Raw genomic sequence first — 27,000 nt, forward strand, 5'->3', positions numbered from 1 at the left:
TTGCTTTTATTCAGTAGCAATACTACCATGTTAAATATTTTGGAAAAATTAATCACCTCAGAAAATGTGTGGACTATGTCATTAAACTGCTATGCAAGCCTTAGATTTAATGAGATATGGCTGGAAAAAAATGTCTAAAGACAGAATGCTAAACATATTTTACTGTAGGAAAGGAAAGGCTATGGGTTTTTATGAAGTGGTATTTGAATGCATAGAAATCTTGCATTTGAGATTTCTTAAGAGCCAAATTACTAAAATATCCTCTAAAATCAGCAAAGAATGTGTTGCTGAGTTTTAGTTTTTAATAACATGAGCTTTAGTGTTAGTCAAACCAAGCTTCATTCTAGGTCACACCAGACATTTTTCCATACTGTAATCCTGGACACTACCACTAGTGTAGTTTTCTAATCTGTAAATACAATTAGTTCTGCAGTTAAATACTTTATAAATTGCACACAGATGGGTTATATATTTTATAAAACCTTAGTATGACCAAATATGCAATCAAATATTCTTGAACAAACGAAGCCAGGGATGATTAAGTTCCATCTTAAACCTCAAGCTCTTTTACTTTTTTTTTGATGTGAACCTTTGACTGACATTCTATGTTCTTAGGGAATTCCTTTTTGAAGCCAATAGCTAACACTGCAAACACATCTCATTATTTGTAGAAGCAGTTTCCCAGGAATCCTTCAAGGTACATGTTAGATGGCAAATTCTGATCCCTTCTGAACTAAAGTAGATCCAGAATGTATGCTTAAAAAATCCCTACAAGAGATTCTGATAAGGTATTCGGAGAAGAAAATGCTGAGTTGTTTGGACCCCTTCCAAACTCTCCTCAGCACAAGTGGGCCAGTCTACTGAACCAGAACACTTGTAATCTGGATAGGACTCAAAATTCCAATGTACACAGCAAAACCAAACCCAACTCCAATCTCTACAGGCTCCTCCTGTAGCTGAAATAATCCTCATGTAATTTCTGGTTCTTGTTGTCTCCTGACTGCTTAGGATTACATCTGGTAAACGGAGTGCTTAGTTGAAATAGCCTTTTCCAATGGACCACATACACTCTACAAGAGTATCAAATCATCATATGGACTATCCCTAAAATAGTCACATTTTATTCGTTTGAATTGCTACTCATGTAGTGCAATTTAAATCAATGGAATTGTGAATATGTGCAGTCATGATTCAACGCGTAGCCAAGATAATAAGTGCAAGTTTCTCATAAATAATATTTATAGGCCGGGCGTTGGTGGCGCACGCCTTTAATCCCAGCACTCGGGAGGCAGAGCCAGGTGGATCGCTGTGAGTTCGAGGCCAGCCTGGGCTACCAAGTGAGCTCCAGGAAAGGCACAAAGCTACACAGAGAAACCCTGTCTCGAAAAACCAAAAAAAAAAAAAAAAAAAAAAATATATATTTATAAACAAGGAATGTAATAACATATCTTGTTAAAGGGCAGTAGCTTTTAGTTCTTTACAGAAATGTACTTAAAATGTTCAAAGCCAGCTGAGTGAGGATGTTGCCCACTGTCTGACATCTGTAGGGCAGTTGGAGTACTTCTGTAGAGCATTCATAATTTGAGTATTATCCAAAAGTAGTTTCACTAGCTGGTATTCTCTCTGTGAATTCACTGAAGTTCTTTCCATGGGTTTTATTAATTCCAACTGTTGTAAATGCTCAAATGCCTGAAAGATAAAAGACAGAGCTTAGACTAAAGGAGAAAAATGTTAAATCCACGGTAGTTACTGGTTTCAGCAAGCTGGGAAACAGTGACAGGTTTTAAAAAAAGGAAGAAAAATCGGCACATTTGAAATATCTTTTCCCCAAGTGCATCCTTCCATACTTGAATTTATATTAAAATCTTTCTTATTTTATTTTTACATTTTTTTTTTTCAAGACAGGGTTTCCCTGTGTAGCTCCAGCTGTCCTTAAACTCAGAGATCTTCCTGCCTCTGCATGTGCTGGGATTAAAGGTGTGTGCCACCATACCTGGGTTATAAAATCTTCTTAGTGAACTCCAACTTTGTTCATGACAGACAGGGGAGGAAGAAAGAAAGAAAAAAAGAAAGAGAACAGGAAAGATACAAATATAGTTAAAATAACTTTTAGGGATGGGAATTTACCTCAGCAGTATAAAGGGCTGGCCGCCTACCACTACTAAACAAAACGGTAGTTGCCCAAACCCCAAGTTTAATCAAATCCATAAAAACTACATTGTTAATTTTACCTGAGTCTTAACAATGATAATGTTTTGTTTCTAGGCTGGTTCTTATCATAGGTTCTTCTTTTCTAGTAAGTGCTGGATACTGTACCTAAACCTGCACCTCCCACATTCTAATTCTGAGCTATGTAGCTCCAGTCCTTTGCCTACTACTTTGATATTAAAAACCTAAGAATCTGAGAAGACTAGCTAAATAGGTTCCTAAAATTTGCAGTTTGTTTCAGTCTCAACAAAGCCTTACTGTACATTAAAGTTAAACAGCTGTACAGCAATAGATCAGTGTCAACTTAGCCATGGTCAGAGAAGCTTTCTCCTGCAGTAGATGGGAACTAATAGAGACCCACATCTGGACAAAGTGCAGAGAGAAGACCTTGGGACACTGTCTGAAATAGGACTTTTTTTAAATCAACCTCCTCACCTTAGGGCTCAAGGAAACTGAAAAGGAGGCAAAAGATTTTAAGAGACAGGGAATGGGTACCAAGGAAACAGTGTCTTCCAGAAACAACAGAACTCTGAAAGGCTGTGACAGCCAGCACACAACATGCACAGGTCCAAGCCAGACGGGGTCCAAGTGGTAAGATGGGGAAGTAGACATGATCTCTCATCCCCAACCATGAAGCTATCCCCAATTAACCACCTCTCACAAAGGAAAAATGAGCTTTTCTAAGGGAGTCTCAGTATACCAACCACACTTAAGGGCAGGGACCATGGCCAGTAGCAAGATGGCCAACACAAAATGAACTCAAACGTATTTGGAGATTTTTTTTTTTTTTAGTCCCAACAACTGGTCTTTTGCTTGTATTCATGGTTTCCAATTTTGTTTGTATGGGTTCTGTTCCTGTCTCTGCCTAGATGTGTGCTTTCCCCTGCTATTTCATTGTTTGTCAGTTTGTTCATTTTGTTTTATCCTTGCTTGTCTATTTGCTTGACTGTTTTTTTGAGGGAGAAGGAGACAAAGAAGGCATGGAGTTGGGGAGAGACGGGGGAAAGAGGGGAGGGGAGGGAGAGAGACAGAGACAGAGAGACAGAGAAAGGCGTGGTGTTGGAAGGGTGATGAGGTGGGAAGAATCTGAGGTAGGGGAATCCATGATTGGAATACATTGTATGAAAATAAATACTTTCAATAAAGCATAAATAAAAATTAAAGAATAAAACAGTTTACCAATTGTAACACAGGGAGAGATATAAAAGGCACAGAACACTATAAAGCCTACTGTAAGCAAAAGACCCTGTAAAGTGTGGTCCAGACCCGGGGGTGGAATGTTCATTTTATCCCTAGTCAATAAAGTTCCTGTCCATGTTCCTCTTAGTCACTTTAACAGAGCTCTTAATTGTTTGCTTCCTCTTACTCTGTAACTCATATATTACTTTTAGAACCCTGATAACTCTAGGTTTGTTATTAAGGAAAGAAAAAACTACACCGATGACATACTAAAACAGTGACACACTCAAGTAGATTCTTGAGCATTTGATTCTTACAGTTCACTGTGAAAAGTATCACTAGAATACATTGTTTATCATAAAAGTTCTAATTTAAGAAAAAAAGCTCAAATGCCATTCATTTTGAAAAATGAGAAAGTATTAGATTCTTCAGGGGTAGCTGAACAAAACTGAAAAAATATTTCCAAGTTGGGGAATAGACCCTATTTTAAAAGGTACAAAAAAGCAGCTATAAATTATTCCTAAACATGCCCAAGTGCTCTTTTCACAACTACAGGAGACAACCAGTCAGGAGGTTAGGGGAAAAATCCATCCTACGACTGGTGCTGCTCGAAGAACTGGTAAGAGTGTGCTCACTTGTAAAAATGGCTACAGAAAAAGAAATTTGGATTATGCTCTATAAGTAAGCCAAAGGATCAGGCTTCCACTGCTTAAAAAATAAAGATTTTTATTTCCATATGCACCCCCCTACACCACTGTGCCAACAATGGACAATCAAGCCCTTAAAATATGTGGGTCTGTATTTTTATTTTATTTAGTTTTCATTAACTATAAACTTAAAAACTCTGAGACTGAATTATTTAGAAAAATGAGTATATTTGGTATGATTTTAATGTAAATCTACTTTTTAAGCTATGTATTTAATAAATTTAAAGGAACAAATGTCTAATGCATATTTATTAAATTGGGACCTATTTTGTAATTTTGTATAAATATGCCAAATTTAAAAAATATAAAAGAAAATATTTCATGAAATATTTAATCATAGATTTGAAAATATTTTTAATAGACTGAGTTATATTGTTACAAGTTATCTGATCTTTCATTTCCTATGTCTACTAGAAAACCTAAGACTATATAATGTGATTCCGATTTTCTTTGGAGTGGAGGAGTATACTGTAGGATATCATTGTCAAATTGTAAACTGATAACTTACCACAAATAAAACTCAACATTTGTAATTACAGTTGTAATATAAGGCAACATAGTTCTTTTCAGTATGCAAGTGCTAAGAACAGACAGTAGAGGGCAATGTATCTTCAAAAACTCCAAAACAGGCTGCCTACAGAATTAAGAATTTCTCTAATGAAATACCCAAACATTCAAAAAGTTATGAAATATATAAAAAAATGAAGTTGGATCTGATGAAAACTATAAGCAAGTCAAACCATACCTTCATGACCACAGGTTTCTCAAAGTTATAAACAGAATGAGCCTTTCTTTGAATAAATTTCTGAAACTCTGCAAAGAAAGCAACGAGAATATTAGTACTCTCCAACAAGAAGCAGGGAAGAAATCTGGAAGAAATGGCGAACTTTTCATCTCACCATTATAGACCATTTGAAAATTAAAGGGCTCTTCTTCATAGATGTCATTTAAATGTTTCATTGCTATTATAAGACAGATTTCCAAGACCGATAGACCTGTAATAAAGGAGATAAACTCTTGAGCAGTATGGCACTGAAATGATTATGCTCCAGAAAATAATTACTATAATATATGGTCAAGGCTTTGAAGGGTAGAGGAGGTTGGGATTCCCCTTATTTAAAAGTATTCCAAACACTATTATCTATAAAAACACAAGTAAGTCTTTTAACTTCCCTGAACATAGTTATTGGCTTTTTTTTTTTTTGGGGGGGGCGGTTGCGGTGGGGGAAGGATCTGCAAAATAAAATATTTTTCTAAACTTAAAGGGATGTGTTATAAGTATGAAAAATTTGATACTATATGGCCCCCAACAAACAGCAGAAATTGTGATTATCATGCAATTTCAAATAACATGCCTTTCAGAGGCATTTATGCAGAGAAGTTTTAGAAATTATATCTAAAACTGTGTGCATATCCTCTACCTCCCCACCCCCATCCACTGGAGAGAAAAATTGTTCCATTTTCAAAAGGGAGAGTGAACCTCAAATGACAAAATACCAACAAATACAGTAGCACTTAGGGTAAGCAAGGAGAACATTTTCAGTAGCCCTACCTGGAATTGCCATTGGCATGGGAGGTAGAACATAGCTTCTTTCACTTTAAGTAACTGATAATACACTGCACAGTACTAAAAAGCTGTAGGAATATGAAGTACTCTCTACACAATGCACCATGCTCAATACTAATTATAATTTTGGAAAATATCAAAATCCAAACTTTTAAAATCCAAACGTTAAAAGAAAGACTAACAAAGCAGTTTCTCACCATGTACAATGCTTGCTTTAGAATCCAAGCTACACAAATGCTGTGCCTCCATCAGATCTGCTGAAGTCATAAATGGATGTGATACTGTTACTCGATTTAAAGCAAGCATCTAAAAAGAGATGTATTAAAAATTACTTATTTACTTGAATATTTTGGAGATATTATAGAGCAATTAAAAAAATTATTCTTATAAGAAACTAGAGAAAGTTAACCTCAAACTTTGCTCCATGAAAATGATGCTGCCGTCTCTATGACTTTGCACTTGAATGGTATTTACTTATTGTCCAAAAGAAAAGCATTAAAAGAAATGTTCAACAAGAAGAAACTGAAAATAATACTATTTAAAACTCAGACAGCCACCTATACCTATGTGTTATACAAATTTCTACAAATAATGTGTAAAGGTAAGTAAGTAATAGCAGTTTAAAAGTAAGCAATTTTAAAAACAATTTTAACACTGGACACAACTATCTTCTTCATTTAGTTTTCCACAAGCAAATAATCAGCTTCTGGGACTAAGTTTTCACCTCAATTAACAATTTCACTGTATTTAATTTGTGTGTTGAATATAAGTATTTAGTGTTTGTAGATGTAGCAGATATAAACACACAGCATTAGGTTAAATGTGCACTTCAGATACTTCACAGTTAAGTTAAAAACAAGAGATGAGATTTCATTGTACAAGTTGAGACTCTGACCATTTGTGGCTCTTTTTCTATTTTTTTTCTGCTTATTACATTTAAAAAAGAAACAGAATAATCTATCTATATAATATACCATACTATTATTTTATAAAATATAACTTTTATAGAGTTGAAGACACTGTGTTCCTGATTGTACTGTACCCTTTGCCTCAAAATAGCCAAGAATATATTAATGTACTCATATAAACTTTGCAATTCTCTACTCTGAAGGTATAACTAGATAACACAATTTAACTTTCAAGCTTTTTATAAAAAATGCAATTCAGTTTCAGAACTCATCTTCTCATGAAAATCTATTAAGAGAATTTATCTGCATTGTGATTTCAATTCTAGTTCATTCATTTTCTTTCTTTTTTTTTTGGTTTTTTCGAGACAGGGTTTCTCTATGTAGCTTTGCGCCTTTCCTGGAACTCACTCGGCAGCCCAGGCTGGCCTCGAACTCACAGAGATCCGCCTGCCTCTGCCTCCCAAGTGCTGGGATTAAAGGTGTGCGCCACCACCGCCTGGCCTCATTCATTTTCTATTGAGCTCCTTTGTATATACCCACAATTACTCATTTCCTGTTGATAAACATCTGCCATTTTCATTTTTCGTAATGATAAACAAGGTTGCAGTAAGAAAAGAAATCTCATACATGTTGTCTTATACATCTTTATGTATGTGTGGATGGATGGTGTCTTAGGGTTTTTAATGCTGTGAAGAGACACCACGACCATGGCAACTCTTATAAAGGAAAACATTTAATTGTGTGGCTTGCTTACAGTTCAGAGGTTTAGTCCATTATCATCATGGTAGGAAGAAAGGCAGCATTCAGGCAGATAATGGTGTTAGAGAAAGAGCTGAGAGTTCTTATATCTTGACTCACAAGCAACAAGAAGTGGTCTGAGCCACAAGGTGTGGCTTGAGTATATACGAGACCTCAAAGCCCACCTCCACAGTGACACACTTCCTCCAACAAGGTCACACCTACTCCAACAAAGCCACACACCCTAACAGTAGCAATACCAATCAGCTTATGGGAGCAATTACATTCAAACTACCGGAAGAATTCATAGATCTTTAATGTAAGATTTCTAATCCATTTTATTATAGCCAGTTGTTAGAGGGATTTAAACTAATGAGATGGGAAACTTATTTGGAGAAAGACAACATTCTTCAGTAAAGACAGGAAAAGGGAAGAAGAATCAGTAAATACAATGTGGTAGAAACACATGAAGCATGCCATAAGTATTCAGCTGGAAGCTCTGCTTTGGCCTCACTCCCCACCCCACCCCTATTCCCAACTTTGCCATTCTCCGAAAGCCCACCAAGTGGTGGCTCCTCCTCAGGGCCTACTCAAGACTGCACCTCCAGGGTATTTAAGCTCCAGTCCCCAGACCTGCCATGTGATTTCTCCTCCTCTCTCCCCTGCCTCACTTCTGTGGAGCTTGAGAGTCCACCCCAAAGCACATGGCTCATTAAATGTGGACTTTTATTTTGGTTTGATCTGGCTTACTTAAACTTATAGCCAAGCACCCTAGAGCTGAGCCAGCCATCTACTAACTGTTTAAGAATTTTTAACTCGGTGTTCCAATTTTTTCAAGGGGAAGAAGAAACACATAAGGATAAAGGGAAATGATTATTGTGAAAAGGTAAGGTATTATATAGAAAACTAACTGGTTACCGGGCAGATGTGCTATTTAATAAATGGTCACTATTACTCATTCCTGTTATTGAAAATAAACAGAAACAAAAAGACAAAGAAATACTTTCAGGGAAGGCATGTGTCATACTTTTCTAAAATATCAGACTAATTTCAAATTTATTAATGCATGAAGTTCATTAATTTTAAAAAAAATTTAGTATTTGATTGGCTTCGACATTATGTATACGCATTGGCATGAGCCTCTCCCACCAGAAGATTAATAAAAGAAAAAAAAGAGACAAGAAAACACCTTAAAGGAAAAATCAATGTAATATCTAACATGATATTCATGAAAGAAAAACATGATCATATCCAGTGATTTAGCATTTGACAAAAATCTAAGACATTTATAATAAACTCAACAAGTTAGGCATGAAAAAGAAGTTAACAATGAACATGTACAAGAAACCTTACAACTAAAATTTATGTCGTACTAAAATACTGAATGCCTTCCGCTTAAAATGGCAACAAAGAAAGATGCCCACTCTCACCACTCTGAGCCACCAAGTCATGGCAATAGATAAAAGAAAAAGAGAAGACTAGAAAGGGAACAAGAAAATGCACCTATTTGTGGATAATCTGAGTATGTCCACATAGAAAATCCCAAAAATAGAAGTCTGAGAGTTCAGCAAGATTGAATGTGCTAAAATGTACAAATAGCATTTACAACTGTTTCAAAGAAAGTGAGACACTAAAGTATTATACACTTAAAATATGTACTGGATCTGTAAAGTATCAATGAAACCAATCAAACAGTAACTAAAACTGTGTATTATATCCAAATATCAGCATAGTCAATGTAATAAATATGCCATTTTGCCCTAAATGCATCTGTAAGTTTAAAAATTTGATATCAAGATGTAAGCAGTACTCTTGACTTACATACCATTGGTAGGAATGTAGGAATAGTATAGCTATTATTGAAAACAGTTTGAGGGCACTTCACAGTGTTAAAAATACAGATTATACACGTATGGATGTATAAGACATAAGACATTCCATTAATAGGTATAGTTTTTGGTTTTCAGATCAGGCAAAAAGAAACAAATTTAAAAAAATACAAACCAATAGCATATGTAATGACCGTAAGTTTTTGTTGACATTGAAATGTTTCTGTAGAACTTCACAAACAGTTGAGTCTTCTGAGAGACACTAAAACAAAACAAAACAATAAAATAAATCAAAATTGGGGATAATTTCCTGTGTCTTGGCCTGCCAGTGGTCTGGACAAATTTCTCCCACTCGTGTCCCCCAATTAAATACACAGAGGCTTATATTAATTATAACTGAATGGCCATGGCCCAAGCTTTTAGCTAGCTAGTTCTGTATCTTAAATTGGATCACAACTATAAATCTATGTATCACCATATGTTCCATGGCTTCACCTGCGTCCCATTACATGTTGCTCCTTGGGTGGCTCGCTGGTGCCCTTCCCTTTCTTCCTGTCTCTCCCTTTGAATTTTCCGCCTGCCTCTAAGCTGCCTTGCCATAAGCCAAACGGCTTTATTTATTAACCAATCAGAGAAACACATATTCATAGTGAACAGAAAAATACTCCCCTTCATAATCTCAAATTTCCAATCTAATAAAGGGAAATGATATAGTCAACTAGTGGGATGGTCAAACAGAATGTAGCACAAAGCAGAGAATGAGAGTTATTATACTTGAAAAAAAGGGGAAGTATTAAAAGAATGTAATGGGAAATTATGAAGTGCTATAAGAACATGGGCAGAGGTAAAATCATGGCACAGTGACAAAAAAGGGAGTCATCATATTCTTTAAGTACAGTTATTTGCAAAGGGGTAGTATAGAGAGAAAAAAAGAAAGCCTAACTCGAGCCAATTCCAACTGTGGGGAAGATGGAGACATTTACAGAAGACTTGTGTGATGAAGCCTTCATTGATAATGGAAAAAAAAGATTTAACAAGAAGATGATAAAGATGAGCTATTGGAGTAGAGGGTGCGCAGAGTGCCTGAGAAGAGTAAGATGTAGTCAAGAAGTGAGTATTCCGTTATAAATATTAAAGCAGTAGATGGAAAAGGAACAGTGAAAAAAGAGGCACTAAGGTCTGAATGTACAAGAGACCACAGCAATCTAGAAAACAAGGTGCATTTGTTATTTCTCTTCTAGCTGAGAAGAAATACCTAACTATAAAGCAGCTTAGAGGAAGGCTTCTTTTGAATGGTACAACCCCAATGGAGTAGAAGACATGGTGGGAGGAGCTTGAGGCAACACATGCCTGTAGCGGAAAGACTTCCTGTGTCCCTCCCAGCCAGCAGTCCGGACAAATCTGTCCCACCCACACCCTGCAACTGCTTGGTCCCAAGTAAACACACAGAGGCTTAATATTATTTACAAACTGTATGGCCTATGGCAGACTTCTTGCTAGCTGGCTCCTATAACTTAACCCATTTCTATTAATCTATAAGTTGCCACATGGCCATGGCATTACCAGTCTGCTGGCATCTTGATGCTTCTTTGGTGGCAACTGGCATCTCCCCTTCCTCTCCTTTCTTCTCTCTGTATCTGCTTGGATTTCCCGCGTGCTCTAAGCTGCTTTACCATAGATCAATGCTACTTTATTTATCAACCAATCAGAGCAACACATATTCATAGCATACAGAAAGACATCCCACAGCACATGCCAGTGTATAAGCATTGTAGCCAGAAGTAGGTGATGAATGCTACTTCTTAGCTCATGTTCCCCTTTCTTTCTCCTTTCTTTTCCATATGGGACTCTAGCACATGGAATGGTGGCACCCACATTCACAATGGGTCTTCCCTTTGTAGTTAAAATTTCTCTGGGAACACCCTCATAGATACACGCAGAATATGTTTCCATAGTGATCTAAACCTGAAGTGTATTTCCATGGTGTCATAGAGATTAACTATCACACAAGGGAAGAGACTTCAAGAGGGAAGTAATAATCAACAATTCAATACAAACTACCTTGCAAAACTAGACTGAGGTACATTAAGAAGACACCAATGGATAAAGAATTATAGAGGCCAATAGGGCTCTTTGCTCCAAGCAAGACATGAAACAGTCAATTCTAGAGAATTGGGACTCAAAGGAAGGTAAAGAAACAAAACATTAGATGAAGAGTGAACTGAAAAGTGACAGAGCATGGAAAGATACAGCAACACTTGCATAATTTTTCATAAGTAATCTGGCTGGTACAAAGTTTCCTTTTCCTTATACAAGTCAAAACAAAAACAGTAACAAAATACTGACCAGCATGCAAGCTATGGACATGGGAGTCTTAGTGGCACAAATATCATGGACTAGATTTAAGACCCACTCTATAGAAGGCACATACCTAATATGGTAAATACAATCAAGAACCTATGGTTGGGGAACTCCCAGGAGTGAACCTATTTCTACTATTCCACTATATGGACACTGCGTCAAACTACCCCCTAAATTCCTCTCTCGTAATTAATATAGCACTGAGACCTCATCAAAAAGTTTCTTTGTGTAGCAGATGGTGGTTAATGGAGAAACTCACAACTGGCCCAAGTGCCAATGGCAAGTGAGTGGTTGGTGTTCATATCATAATTCCTCCCTGAAGTTCAGAAACCATCTCAGAAGAAGGCATGGAATGATTCTTAAGAGCCAGAGGGCAAGGGAGGACCAGAGGAGAACTCCTATATTCATCAACTCATGGCAGCTGAGGTTATCAGGTCAAGATCAAGCCAGTTAGCATTCTAACACAAGCAGAAAGGGGTTCATGAGCCCCAGCTCTGGCTGAGAAGCAAGGACAGTTGACAGATTCTAGGAGAGGTAGAGTAATTTGTTCCTAGTAGGTTGGCCAGTCTCCAGCAGATGGCCCCACAATCAAGAGTACATCAACAGCACAAATATGACAGAGTGGGTTATAAAAACAAGAACATACTACCAAAAGACACTGTACGATACTGTCAAAAAATTACTGAAGATCTCTAAAAAAAATCCTAACAAATATAAAGATGAACTAAAACTCCCCAAACAATAACAAAAACCACAGAAAACTAAGTATTTCTACTTCTAGTAGAGATGTTTTGCTTCTTTCAACTCAAAAATGTCTAAATTTCAGGAATAAGCTATAGACTGTCTCTTGAAATTTCATGCTCTCAGTAAACATATTTTTCTAGTTAAATCTCCACTTTCTATTGCTTTTAAAAGGCTTGTCAAAACTATAGGTGTATCTTAAACAAACAATTTGCTGCAATTGTCAGCACTGAAGTAGTGGCTAGCTCTGCAAACCACCTTTACCACATACCCACCCAAAAAGGGACTCTGGCCATGGTGCTGACAGACTTTCTGAGTCTGTACATTTTATTAAAACCAGGGAGGCAGCACAACATGACTGTCCTAAGAAATGAAACTAAGAGCTGCAAGCCCTAACAGTGGTAGCTCTCCTTCAAACACTAAAGCTGTAAGCCTGTCACAAGAAAAGAGATCATCACTTACGATGTGCCACTTAAGTTTGGTTGGGGGCTATAAAGTCTGAAAACAGAGCAAAACAAAACAAACGAGAAAGCAGGGAGTATGGGGTCATGTAGTCACACCTGAGGGTAACAAGGAAAACTACAGTTGTACCTAATATCTTGGTATGCAGCTTGGATACAGTTAGGCATGAAGGAACCAAGAAAACGGAAGTGTCTTGTAAGTGTTTCCCAATGGACAAATGACTCTTTGTGGCTAAACATTCTTGAAGCTGACGTTAGTTCTTCCCACCATATCAGAAACTAAGGTGCCAGGAGACTTTCACATACTAATTAAGGGTCTGCATCCTCAAAAGAGCCTGGTGTCTGGATGTTTCAAAAGGATCATAGGAAATAATCAACCTAAGAGGGAGATTTGGTTCACCATGATTTGCCAGGAGGAAGATACTAACTACCTCATGATCACGCCATCCACAAATATTCACAAAACATGAAGGATTCAATGAGTTGCTACCTCAGTCTTTTGTTTGAGGCACCCAGTCTCTCTCTGAATAAATGTCTACCTAATTGTATGTGACTAAGCTGAATTCTTTACTTTGAGGCTATAAGACCAATCAGACACCTTTACCTCATAACAAAACTAGAGCTGAGCCATCCTATCATCAAATTGTATCCACTTTTTTTTTTGTTTTTTTCAAGACAGGGTTTCTCTGTGTAGTTTCGCACCTTTCCTTGATCTCACCCTGTAGACCAGGCTGGCCTCGAACTCACAGAGATCCGCCTGCCTCTGCCTCTCTAGTGATGGGATTAAAGGCGTGCGCCACCACTGCCTGGCGTAAATTGTATCCACTTTTTAAATAATCTAGACTAGTGTTTCACCAGAAACTCATATCATTCTCTAATTATATTACTGTGTCTACAGGAGACTGAGTCAAGGAACTACCTCAGACAAAGAAAATATGGAGAAATACTATCCTGATATGAAAAGGTACAGTATTTTGTACCACCAATGCACATTTCTGTGTATCTCTGAATTACTTATACTGCACCACCTAACACAATGTAAATGATATGTAAACAGATTTTTGTGTTAGTTTTTGCCAACTAGACACAAACTAGAGTCACCTAGAAAGATAGGCTTTCAACTGAGGAACTACCTCAATCAAATTGTTCTATCAGCATGTTTGTAGGGGCGTTTTCTTGATTAATGATTGAAGTGGGAGAGCCTAGCTGAGCCAGGTCTGGGCAGGTAGACCTGGGATGTATAAGAAAGCAAAATGAACAAGCTAGTAAGCAACATTCGTTCATGGTCTCTGCTTCACTTCCTGCCTTCCAGTTCGTGTCTTAGCTTCCTAATATGGATTCTAACCTTTAAGCCACATAAATCCTTTTTGCATCAAGTTGCTTTTGGTCAGAGTATTTTATTACAGCAACAGAACTAGGTAACTATCATACTGCATTATTAAGGGAATAACAAATACAAGCCTATTTATGCTCAATATAAATGCCACTGTTTTATTTTGTTTAATTTTCATCTGTGGTTGCATCCCAAGATGTAGAACCTATGAATTTAAAACTATTTACAGTTATAGACACTCACAATGCAACATAGTTAGGTGAGTGATAGCCTGGGCTGTAAAGTCACCTTAGGAAAACAGTAAATAGGCACAGAAATAATAAAACCAATGAAAATGAAGACATTTAAATATGAAAAACTGCTGGGGATGTCTTTCTGTATGCTGTGAATATGTTGCTCTGATTGATTGATAAATAAAACGCTGACTGGTCAGTAGCCAGGCAGGAAGTACAGTAGAGGCGGGATAAGCAGAGAGGAGAATGCTGGGAGGAGGAAGGCTGAGTCCGGAGACACTGCCAGCCGCTGCCACTATGAGAAACAAGATGTAAAGTACCAGTAAGCCACAAGCCATGTGGCAACTTATAGACTAACAGAAATGGGTTAATTTAAGATATAAGAACTGGATAGCAAGAAGCCTGCCACAGCCATACAGTTTATAAGTAATATAAGCCACTGAGAGTTTACTCGAGACTGGAACCGTGGCAGCCGGGTGGGACCAGGAAAACTTCAGCTAAAAACTGCATTCAAATCTCTCAAAAACATCATGGAATAAGACTACTAGCTCAAGAGCTATATAAAAGGAATGTCTGTGAGGCACTGAGAAGTAAACCAAGTGGCCAGATGTTAAAATCCAGAACAGAGTGGGAAAAGGAATAATATAGATTACAAATGACAAAGAACATCCTCCCATACATAGAGATTTAAATCAGACAACAGTATCAGAGAAAACTTGCCTAGTTAACAATTTCCTGAGTCCCATGCAAGATTCCTCTAGTGGAAGGGAAGATCCAGAACTAAGTATTTGTAAAATTAAGATTTATACTCCTTAATGAAAAGTCTGTTGTTGTATTACATATAAGAGTTGTGATGGTCAATATTGACTGTCACCATGTTAATGGAGATTACCTAGATTAGGTTAGCTTTGGAGCAGGACTGTAAAGGGTTATCTATATTAGTTTATTGAAGTGGTACACCTGTGATGGTAGTCTCACATATTTGATTGCTTGTCACCAAGGAGTGGAACTGTTTGAAATATTAAAAGGATTAGGAGCCAAGGCCTTATGTAAGGAAGTGTATTACTTTAAGGTTTCAAAAGCCCATGCCAGGTCCAGTCTCTTTCTCTGTCTCTCTGCTTGTGGATCAGGATGTATCTCTCTCAGTTACTTTTCCAGCACCACATCTGCCTGCCATCACACTACCTGCAATAATGATAATGGGTTAAGCCTCTGAGACAGTAAGCCAGCCCCCAATTAAATGCTTTCTTTTATAAGAATTGTCTTAGTCATGGAATCTCTTCACATCAATAGAACAGTGACGAAGACAACACCCATCTCAATTCATCACCCTACTGGCCTGGGGGCCTGGGTAGAGGTAAAAAGGTAGAGAAGGTAGAGAGAGAGAGAGGGAGGGCAAAAGAGGGGAGGGGGAAGAAGGAGGGGGAGAGGGAGAGAGAAAGTGCATCGAATAGGAATATTCATCACTCTGTTTCCTGATTGCAGGTGCTGTTGAACAGCTACCGAAAGCTCTGGCCTCCAGGTGTTTTCCATCACTATATCCTCAAACTCAATTACATACTCTCAACCCTTCCTACCTTAAATGGATTTTGTTACATCAATAATTACTGTTAGTGAGGAAGTATGAATCAGAACAAAGTTAAGATAAAAAAAATCTTATGTAAGCACTGAATTCTTGATATAAAACAAAATTTAGTTTGCAAGTAAGGACTTAAATGTTATAAACAAATAAGTAGGGCTAGAATACATTATAGTGGTAGTCTGGTTGACTAGTATACATGAGAGGTGGCACAGCTCGACAGTCTCTTAATTAATGAAACAAAGCTGAAATCATTTATGAGAACTGGAAATAAAAACATATGCATAGGATAAGTGTGAACTGTAGTGATATATTGCATACCCTAATAAACTTGCCAGGGGATCTGAGGACAGAGTCAGCCATTAGATTAGACATAGACACACCCTTAATCCTATCACTGAAGAGGCACAGATCCATCTGGATCTCTGTGAGTTCAAGGCCACACTGGAAACAGAGCCAAGCACTGGTGGCATACACCTTTAATCCCAGGAAGTGATGGCTGGGCAGAGAAAAGTACATAAGGAGTAAGGAAACAGGAACTCACTCTCTTTAGACTGAGGATTTTGTACAGATAAGAACTACTGGCTAGCTGCTCTGCTTCTGATCTTTCAGTTTTCACACCTGACTCTGGGTTTTTTTTATTAAAAGACCATCTAAGATTCGAACGACAGTGAACTGTTAATACCGTTTTGTGTCAAATCAGCAAAATATAGAAAATAAAATTTAAATCATGTAAATTCACTAAAAAAATAACCTAAAATGTAAACCAGATAAAAATAAAAACTTCAACTACTGATAAGAGTGCTAAAGCTTAACCTTAAGTTCTTCTGAAAAGAGATAATTTAGGAAACAAGGTATGTCTATTGCCCTTAAAAAAGAAAACAGTTTATAATTGCACTCCTCTAGCAACATGAAAAGATACATATTTCTTTGCCATTATTGCCTTCAACTTACTTGAGTATTCTCATTCCACCTCTCAGCAAAAGCTTTATCTGGGAATTCTTCAGGTAGAGATAATTGTTCTTTAAATATTTTCATATATTGTGGAAAACCAAATGAATTCATTAAATGTATCTGCCGGTGAGAAAACCGTGACTTCACTCTTTTTTCTAAGAGTTCCAAAATATCCTTGAAAACAAAAGAGAAATCCGTATAAGAAAGCATGTTGAAAAATATGCTGTTAGAGAATCAGCAAATTATAGCTTGTAGTAAGCAATATTTATTTATAATCTATAAGTAAGCATTTTATTTTGAGGGAAACTAAACTTTCCTAATGATGCAACCTTTTAATACATTTCCTCATGTGGTGACCCCCAACCATGAAATTATTTTTGTTGCTACTTCATAACTGTAATTTTGCTGTTATGAATTGTAATGTAAATATCTGATACCCAGGATGGTCTTAGGCAACCCCTGTGGTCATTCGACCACAAGGGGGACACAACCCACAAGTTGACAACTGCTGAACTAAATAATTCCTTTCTAGGCACCAGTAGCTTGGTATCCTGTCCTGATATCAAGTACTAACATTCCTAGATCTACTAAGGACACTCAAACAGTGACTATTCCCAAACCCAGACTGACAGGAACACCAAGCACATCAGTGTGGTATTCTGCAGTCTTAAAAAAAGTTGACATAAAAATCTGAGCTAACAAAAATTCAGAGATATTCACAATTTTAAGAATCTCAAGAGACAAGATATGTAACAGAGCCAAGTTCTATTTGCTGAACTACTAGAATTCAGCTGCTATGATCGGTGGAAAGAACCAGTGTTTGTACCTGAACTCCTGTTCTTTCCAATAGCAGCAAATTCTCTAAATGGCTGAACCATTTCTCCATCCAATTATTTTTAGGGTGTAATTACAAGAAGGAAATGAAGTTTGAAAAGTTCTCATCTTCTTCTTCTTCTTCTTTTTTTTTTGGTTTTTCGAGACAGGGTTTCTCTGTGTAGCTTTGCGCCTTTCCTGGAACTTGCTTTGGAGACCAGGCTGGCCTCGAACTCACAGAGATCCGCCTGCCTCTGCCTCCCAAGTGCTGGGACTAAAGGCGTGCGCCACCACTGCCCGGCTAAAAGTTCTCATCTTCTTAAAATTAACTAAATAATTAACTGTGAGATGACATTATTTTTTGCCCAATATTTTACAGAGAAAGAAGACAGATAAGTATAGATTAAACTATCTAGTGATAATTACTAAAATTACATAATAAAAGCATAAATACAGGAGAGTCAGGACTATTATCTCCAACGAGTATTGGTATTTTCTACAATCAATTTTTTTTAAAAGAGGATGGCAGCTCCAGAAAAATGTGTATTTTTTTACTGAATGATCTTTGTGATAGAAAATAAGCAAAAAGGTTACTAAGCCATGCTACACAGGAAAAACTTTAAATAATCATGGGTCATTTAGGAAGCAAACAGCAAAGACTAATAGCTGTATGGGTTTGAGAGGGGAAAAGCAAATACCTGTAAAGTTCTTAGTAGTTTATAGTGACAACAGCTGAATTAATGCATGTAATATTCAAAGATACAAATATACTCATATTTGTTTTTAAGATTAAGAAATTGTACTCGCTGGGCAGTGGTGGCGCACGCCTTTAATCCCAACACTCACGAGGCAGAGCCAGGCGGACCTGTGAGTTTGAGGCCAGCTTGGTTTACAGAGCGAGACAGAGGTTCCATAGAGGGTAAGCAGATCTCCAGCAGAGTTTTCTGAGTGCCAGGAGTAGCGAGTAGCAGAGATGGAGAATGACGTTGAAAGCACAGGAGTTAGTTGTTACCAGTACAATGAGTTAGGGAGCTGGACGGAACTGCAGTTATGGAGACAGGATTTCATCCCAGAGAAATATAGAGCTTGGTATATCTAGAGTTGTTCCTGCCTTGAATGCCTGGTGGAGCTATAGCTGAATTGATAGAATTTTGTCTTAGAGGAATAAAGTTAACAGACATAAGAACATAATGTACGTAGATTTTTTTTTTCCCTGATGTCCCACGCTGGACATAGCAAAGCCCCATTGGACCCTGGGGAACCCATGGTCATGAATTTTTTTATGTGGAGGGTGTGTATGGAGGCCAGAGGTTAATAATGAGTGTCTTCTTCAACTGTTCTCTACTTTAGTTTTTAAGACAGGGTTCCTCAGGGACAGTGGTCTGGCTCAGTGGCTAAAAGAAATCACCACCAAGTGTATAAACCAGAGTTTGATCCCCAAGACTCATATGGTAGGAGAAAATGGACTCCTGAAAGTTATCTTCTGACCCCCAGATGCATGTCCATACATATTAACTTATCATATACACATACACAAAATTAATCTTTAAAAAAAAAAAGACAAAAAAGGCTTGCCTATTTAGTTAGATTGGCTGGTTACTAAGGCACAGGGATTCTCCTGTCTCCACCTCCCCAGGGATGGTTTACAATGGCCCACCATCACATCTGGCTTTTTATATGGGTACCAGAGATTGAACTTATTAAATCTTCATGCTTATGGAGAAAGCCATTCCTTTCACCCAAAAGAATTTTTCTTTTCGTATGTGTACGTGGTGTGCTTTGCATACATATGCCTATGCATGTATGTGTGGAGGCCTGACTTGAATGTCAAGAGTATTCATTATGGATTTCCATGTTTCTTGTTCATTGAGGCAGAGTTTTTCAACTGAAAAGTCCACCAATATGGCTAGTCTGGTCAGGTAGTTTGCTACAAAGAAACTTTCTAGGCCTTTAGTTCTGCAATTGCAGGTGGGCTGCCATACCCTGCTCATCAGGGGTCTGGGGGTTTGAACTTTGTTCCTCACACTTACCTAGCAGGTCTACAACTACTAAGCCCTCTGCCCAGCCCTACTTCCCTACTCTTGCTTTAAAGCAAGGTGGTTCTTTAGACTGGTGGTAGTTTCTGGTTTGGGGGGTGGTATGGGGAGGGAGGAGAAGTAGAGTATCAAGGATAGAGAGAAACTATTAGCCAGATCTTCTATGTTGGAAGAATGATCTGAAAGCACACAAAGTACACTAAGTATGAGGATGTCAAATTTCAGAGAAGAGCAATAGAAGCAGAAAATTAGGAGGACTGTTGAAAGATGAATTAATTGGAAAAAAATAAGTTTTATAAAAAGGAAAGAGCTGTAGGAAAGAAAAATAAATAAATGAGCCAGCCTGACATAAGCTTATAAAGAAAGGATGGGAGGCAGGGAGCATGAAGAAATCTGCAGAAAGATGACAGTTACAGTAAGTTAGAGAAAGGTGATTCTCACCCAGTTTTACATGTATATAAGAGCACCCACCACAGACATAGATGGCCCTGGGAGTATAATACTATAATTTGTGCCACTTAGGATCATAAATAAGTTCTAGGTCTGCCCGAGTTGTGAGTTCAAGGACAGTCTGAGAAACTCACAAGTAAGATTTTCTTTCAAAACAGTGAATACAGTTCAGTGATAAGAGTGTTTGCCTACTATGTGTAAGATCTTAGTGTTCACTTCTTAGGATTGGATAAAAAAAAAAAAAAAAAAAAGATTAAGCACAAAAAGACCCATGTAGCTGTCTAAAATCTTCAATACTTAGAATCCAGGTGAGATCATTCTAAAATCCACCACAAACAAATCTATTCTACTGTTGTTAAAGATTGATAGAATTTCTGGAGATATATTCTTACCAAGTTATTTTAAATTATGAAAATAATCTTGTATGACAAAGTAAAAAATACCAATCTCTATAAAATATTTCTGGTATTACTTAATTGTGTTTTTGCTCGTTACAGTAGAAATCTTACTAGTACTAGTGAGTCTTATTCCATGATTTCATTGGAAGGACTGAAGCACAACTTGTAGTATATGTAGCAATTCTTTTCTTTGTTTCCTCAAGTGAAAAGCAGGATCAAGGTATAAAGAGTTGAAGAAAGATAATTTTCAGAATACTCTAAAACTTACTTTCAGTCAAATGGATTATGCCACTATTAAGTTTCTATTTTCTAAATCAAAATAATAGACCTTTTTTTGTTAAATGAAAAGACATACCAATCTACATGTAAGACCAATAACCGCTACTGGCGTCTGTGCAGATTGAGAAATGTCAAAAAGATTATAAAGGAGTGTCTGGTTTTTCTGATGAGCAAAAAGATCAAATTCATCCAGTATGAAGATCACTGGGCAACTGCTAGCCCGGTCACCTAAGGAAAAAAAGAGTTTCAGATTAACAAAAACAAAAACACATCAACTTTTCTTGTATTCCCTAAATGCTATACTTCAGTTTAAAATTCAACTCAACACAGACTAGTAAGTTCCTTTGGGCAGGGCCCTTACAAATGCAGGCTCACTCATACATGAAAATTTATCCACAGGACAAAGATAGCTGTTTTTGTTCCAAAGTAATTTACCATCTGGTTACAGGAGTCTAGCAGTTTGATGAAAAAAATTGAGAAAATCATTTGCAAGACAGCTTTATAATTATGTGAGGTTCCTTAGTAATTTTACAAAGATGACTTTTCAATACCATCAAAACACTTCTGGAATATAGAAGTAGTCAATAATGAATAAAAACTACTGTTTCAAAAGAGATATATTTAGCTAGTAGAGAAATGCACAACGCACCTTCCTATTTAAAGTTTTCTCTACAAACACCCAATTAGAATATGAAGTGAAAAAAAAAACCATTAAAATTCCTTTAACTACAAGTTTTAATATTTCAATCAGGTAATGTTCAGTAGCACTCAGTACACTTTCTCTCTACATGAATGGAAATTACTTAAGTAGAAAAATCATTAAAACTTAAGGAATAATATACATTTACGTAAAACTTTTAAGGCAAAGATTAAGAGAAGATTTATTTATTTATCCAGATAATAGAAACAAAATAACCTGGCTTAAATGGTTTAATTTTGGTAAAGAAATAAAAAAACTAAACCACTAAAACTAAACAGATTTAGAAAATAGTATAGAAAAAGTATTTATAAAATATGGCCAGTATTTTAATAGGGAAAAGTTTATTCAAAGTCAATTCATTGCACATAAAAATAAATCTGTAGCCTTGTTGGCATACACAAGTACTCCTAGCAATCTGGAAGGTAGACACCGGATGACAAGGAGTTTAAGAGTCAGCCTCAGCTATAAAGTGCACTCAAGGACAGCTGGGCTACATGAGATACCATCTCAAGAAAAAAATTCAACCAAATTATCAATTAGAAATATGTGTACTAAAAGGAAATATTGGTGAACGATTTTATAATTTGAAGAAGAGAAAAATAGCTTCTAGATAAAAGTAGTTATGTAGAAATTTAAAACTTCCATTCAGTTAGCAAGTAAAACAAGTACAAATTTAAGGCAACAAAGCTTACAGGAAGTTCCATAAACAGGTATGAGACAAGTATCACTAAAATAGGGTGAGGCATCAACAGGAAATAACAATCGTCAGCCAAAACATCAAAGGAAACAAAAAACAAATCAAACAAAAGCAAAATTATACAAATGAAACGGACACTGGCTTCTTTTCTACAAGCTAGCTAAAGATGAAAATTAGTAACTTATTTTTGAACTATGGGAAGAAAAAGTATTCTCAAACATGTTTCAAAGACAGTTAAGCAATATTCTTTTCAACATGGTACCCTTTAATCCAAATTTCTACCCATTATAACCTAACCACACAAACACATGAATAATCATTTAAATATTTATAGTATTTTTAACAGCAGAATGTAAGACAACCATACCTACCAAATAACAGGCAAATTGATATTATTCTTGTGTGTCTGAGACTTGGTCTCATTCATCCTGTCCTTGAGTTTATTGTCCTTCCTATTTTGATCTCCCAAGTGCTGTGATTACAGGTAAGTAATTTTAGTCTTTTAAATTTTATTATTAGTGTGTCAGAATGCTATCTGTGCATGCAGGCTCTTGAGTATTAGGGTGAATGTGTGGAAGTCAGAGGACAACTTTCAGAAGCCATCTTTCTCCTTAAATCTTTGGTTCCAGGAGCAAACTCAGGTTGTCAAGCTTGTGTGGGAAGCACTATTACTTGTTAAGCCATCTCACTGGTACTGGTTTTATTCTTATAAAAAGCTGCACTTGTACCTACCCAATGCTATGTGGTAGCTGAAAAAAGCAAATACTGAAAATCACTACACTGGTGATTTTCTACACTACACTACACTACACTACACTACAGAGGCCATTAGCTTATTAGTTTAATTCCTATATCCTTTTTATTGGGGGGGTTTAAAAACTTTTAATATTTACATCATCAGAAGACTTAAGTTCAAAATAAGTATCTTTTGATATTTTTGAATTTCAGTTTTTTACAAATATCTTAAACATGTACCTTTTTTTAAGGCTTCCAGAAGAAATGAAAGGTTTTCAGCAAAGCTTCCCTGAATAACAAAAAATAGAAAGACTGGAGTTTAATAAAATGAAGAAGGCCGAATCTTAAGATATTTACAAAAAACAATGCATTGCGTTTTACTAGGAAATTAGCCATTGAATAGAATCTCAGTTGAGCTCTCTGCATTAATTGTACAAAAGTAGAGAAGATAAACCTCTGAAAAATGATAGGACTACCTCACAGGTGAAATTTCCTGTTTTCTGGGCAATACTAGTAGAAATGTTAGTAAATAATATAGTTTCTGGAGGGCTGCTAGGTTCTAAATATAACTGGGGACCAGAAATGTATTCCCTTTTGTATCTTTAAACACAACACGTCCCTCCTACTATCAAACTTGTACCACCAAAAACTTACTATGAATTAAAATTAGATCCAAAGACAAAATTGCTTAAAATATTAAACATAGTTTTTCTACTCAAGAATACTTATTACAAATTTGTGATTATATCACATTTATCTCTTCATTTGGAATACATCTAAAATATTCTTGGACATAATTTAAACATTCTAGAAGAAATCAAGAGTAATGAATAAATTACCTAAATGTTCCAGAATTGGGATAGAAACTCCCATAAAATATTTTTTATTAAAGTTATTAGTTTGTATTTTATTTAGATTATTTCAAATCTTTTTGTAAGATTTATTTTTAATTAATGGTAGGTGTGTGTCTGTCTGTATATGTGCACATAAGGTATGGCACAAAGGCCAGAGTGCTGGTTTCCTGATCTCAGACAGTTGTGAGACATCTAATACAGAAACTGGAAACCAAACTCAAGCCCTCCAGAAGAGCAGCAAGTGCTTGTTGTAATCATTAAGCCATCTCCCCAGCTCCTCATTCACATTTTTTTTTTAATGTTTTTTTGAGACAGGGTTTCTCTGTGTAGCTTTGGTGCCTGTCCTGGATCTCACTATGTAGACCAGGCTGGCCTTGGACTCACAGAGATATGCCTGGCTCTGCCTCCAGAGTGCTGGGAGTAAAAGGGTGCGCCACCACTGCCCAGTTCATTCACATATTTTAAGGAAAAAGTCAACTTGAAATTTGAGGTGCTATAAAAAGAGAAAGGAAACTTCGGGTTTGTTCTCCACTGAAAGAATCTGATAAAGCATAAACACTTGTGACTTTTTTACATTTACTTATTTTGTGTGTTTGTGCAGCACATTTGGAGGTCAGAGAGCAACTTGAAGAAGTTAACTTTATTCCACCTTTAAGTACATCCTGAAAAACTGAACTCAGTTTGTCAAGCTGGTAGCAAGCACCTCTACCCACAGAGCCATCTCACTAGCCCAGCATAAATGACTTATAAGAATACCCATAAACAGTAATGATCACAGGCTGTTTTGCCAATACTACTACCAAGAGGTAGTATACACAATTTACCGTAACACAACACTGGCTCAAAGAGATAATCTGTTCAGAAATCAGTGTTCAGTGACTCAAAGACATTTTGTCTTCTGGTTTGTTATAGACCATTGCATCTGATCATTAAGTATACATACACACTTATTCAAATATAAATATATATAATAAAGTATATGTATGTATAATACATACATATATATGTGTACGGCTGTATTATGTACTTATATGTACACTGACTGAAAGATTACGAACGCAGTGAAGTTCTGGCTTGGCTGATTTTTGTTCTTTATATCCAGACTTCACAAACTTAGAAGCATAGGCATATTAATTAGTTTCTGCAACTTAGATGCCTAATCTACATAACAGAGGAGAACATAAGCTAATAATTAACTAACTGTAACAGCCATTTCTTGTTATTGTGGAGGATTGGATGTTGGACCCCTTCTCACACCCACAGACACCAAATTATATAGCTTCCCAATACCTTTACATAAAATGGCATAGTATTTACAAATTAACTGCATACCATTGTCTATTACATCTAGATTACTCTCAATACCTAATGCAATGCAATAGTATCTGTCATATTTAGTTTTTACCAATTTGACCAAAAGCTGAACAGACCCAAGAAGAGAAAAATCTCAATAGAAGAACTGGTTCCATCAGACTGGCCTGTGAGCACATTTGTGAGGCATTTTCTGGACTGCTAATTGATATAGCTAAGCCCAGCTTATGGTGAACAGTTCCAGTCCTGGGCAGAAGGGCCTGGACAGTTTAAGAAAGGTAGTTGAGCAAGATAGGGAAACAAGTCAGTAAGCAGAATTCCTCCATGGTTCTAGCCTCTGCTCCTCCTTCCTGTTATCTGGAAGCATTATTAACTCTTTTGCCACCAGATTAACTATAGTTACTGTGTTTACCACAGCAACAGAAAGCAAAGTAGAACATTATCTAGACATGTTTATTAGGTCCTGTAATGCACTGTTTAGAAAATAACAACAAAGTGCAAAGTCTGGACAGGTTCAGTATGAACACATTTTTTTTTCGATTGAAATCCTCAGTTTGCAGTTGGTTGCAGATGCAGACCTAAAGAACATTTGAACAAAGGACTGACTGTCATGGTGACAATAATAGCAATGATTAGGATGGTGAAATGCTGGGGGATGGTCTGTATGTCAAATTGCTCTGATTGGTCAATAAGTAAAACACTGATTGGCCAGTGGCCAGGCAGGAAGTATAGGTGGGACTAACAGAGAGGAGAACAGAGGAAACAGGAAGGCGGAGGGAATCACTGCCAGCCACCGCCATGACAAGCAGCATGTGAAGATGCTGGTAAGCCACGAGACACGTGGCAAGGTATAGATTTATGGAAATGGATTAATTTAAGCTATACGAACTAGATAGCTAGAAGCCTGAGCCATTAGGCCAAACAGTTTAAATAATATAAGCGTCTGTGTGTTTATTTTATAAATGGGCTCTGGGACTGGCGGGGCTTGGCGGGAGCTGCAGAGAAATTCTCCAGCTACAGAAAGAACTGTCTTTTCCATTACTTCACACAAATATAGTACCAACATGTCCATTTAGGAACATTAGAAATAATTTTTCAGATCATTTGGAAATCAAAAGCTAAACTGAGTCTAATAGGAACTATTCTTGATGAAATAGTGAGCTACTAGCTTAGAATTATAGTCTGAATAGAAGGTAGAGCATAGCACTTATAAAAGGGACACTCTGACTTTACTCTTCCACAGCTTGCAAAGCAGGGAAGGAGAGCATATGGCTGGCTCAACTTTCCACTGGTAACTTAGAGAATGCAATTTCTAGATATGAAGAAGTGTGCATGGCTATGCACACATCACCAGAGCACAGAGCCAACAGTGACAAGGTAAGAGTGACAGTACTCCAAGGACAGCAGTGAGCAGAAAATGGACTTGGAATATATGTATCTCAGCTGCATATGCAGTCTCAAGACGGTAGATTAGGACACAGATTACTCTTGTTTTCCTTAGGTCATGTAAGTTAGTCAAACAGTTTAATGAGAAATCTGAACACTATACATACATACATACATACATACATACATACACACACATATATGTATATATACATATATACGTATATATACATATATGTATATACACACATATATAAAATAACTTTCTGATATGTTTCTCCTAACTTTCCAGAAATAAAATATGTAAAAAGATACTTACAAAAACTTTATCTCCAACTACATTTTCTAGATTTAATTGCCTTGTGATCTCTTTCAAAGCAATTTTGTCATTTATCTGCAGCAGTCCTGAAATACAGCCCAATTAAAAGTGTCCAATTAAAATGATGCAAATATCTGACATGGATTGTTTTTCCAGGTAAATGTTTTCTAATGCTTTTTAAATTTAATTAGAAAGAAAATAATCAGCCTGCTAGTTCACATTAC

General features: G+C 36.7%; 1 protein-coding gene across 6 annotated transcripts in view; it reads right to left on the bottom strand.

Annotated features, from left to right (window-relative positions):
* Positions 1-1,420: 1,420 nt before the first annotated feature.
* Orc4 (origin recognition complex subunit 4) overlaps positions 1,421-27,000 on the bottom strand; it is a 42,889-nt gene continuing 17,309 nt past the window's right edge. For 4 of the 6 annotated variants that reach the window (XM_028880332.2, XM_028880575.2, XM_028880268.2 and 1 more), the window contains 9 exons: positions 26,777-26,862; positions 23,147-23,195; positions 20,851-21,002; positions 16,799-16,972; positions 9,312-9,398; positions 5,859-5,967; positions 4,994-5,089; positions 4,840-4,907; positions 1,421-1,689 (listed from right to left, as the gene is read on the bottom strand). In XM_028880332.2, the coding sequence (XP_028736165.1) occupies positions 1,501-1,689; positions 4,840-4,907; positions 4,994-5,089; positions 5,859-5,967; positions 9,312-9,398; positions 16,799-16,972; positions 20,851-21,002; positions 23,147-23,195; positions 26,777-26,862 (1,010 nt within the window). In that variant the 3' untranslated portion in view covers positions 1,421-1,500. The remainder of the gene's footprint in view (positions 1,690-4,839; positions 4,908-4,993; positions 5,090-5,858; positions 5,968-9,311; positions 9,399-16,798; positions 16,973-20,850; positions 21,003-23,146; positions 23,196-26,776; positions 26,863-27,000) is intronic. The other 2 variants (XM_028880402.2, XM_037204753.1) reach the window with 2 other exon arrangements.

This window comes from Peromyscus leucopus, chromosome 4 (assembly GCF_004664715.2).
Source record: "Peromyscus leucopus breed LL Stock chromosome 4, UCI_PerLeu_2.1, whole genome shotgun sequence".
Taxonomy (NCBI): Eukaryota; Metazoa; Chordata; class Mammalia; order Rodentia; family Cricetidae; genus Peromyscus; species Peromyscus leucopus.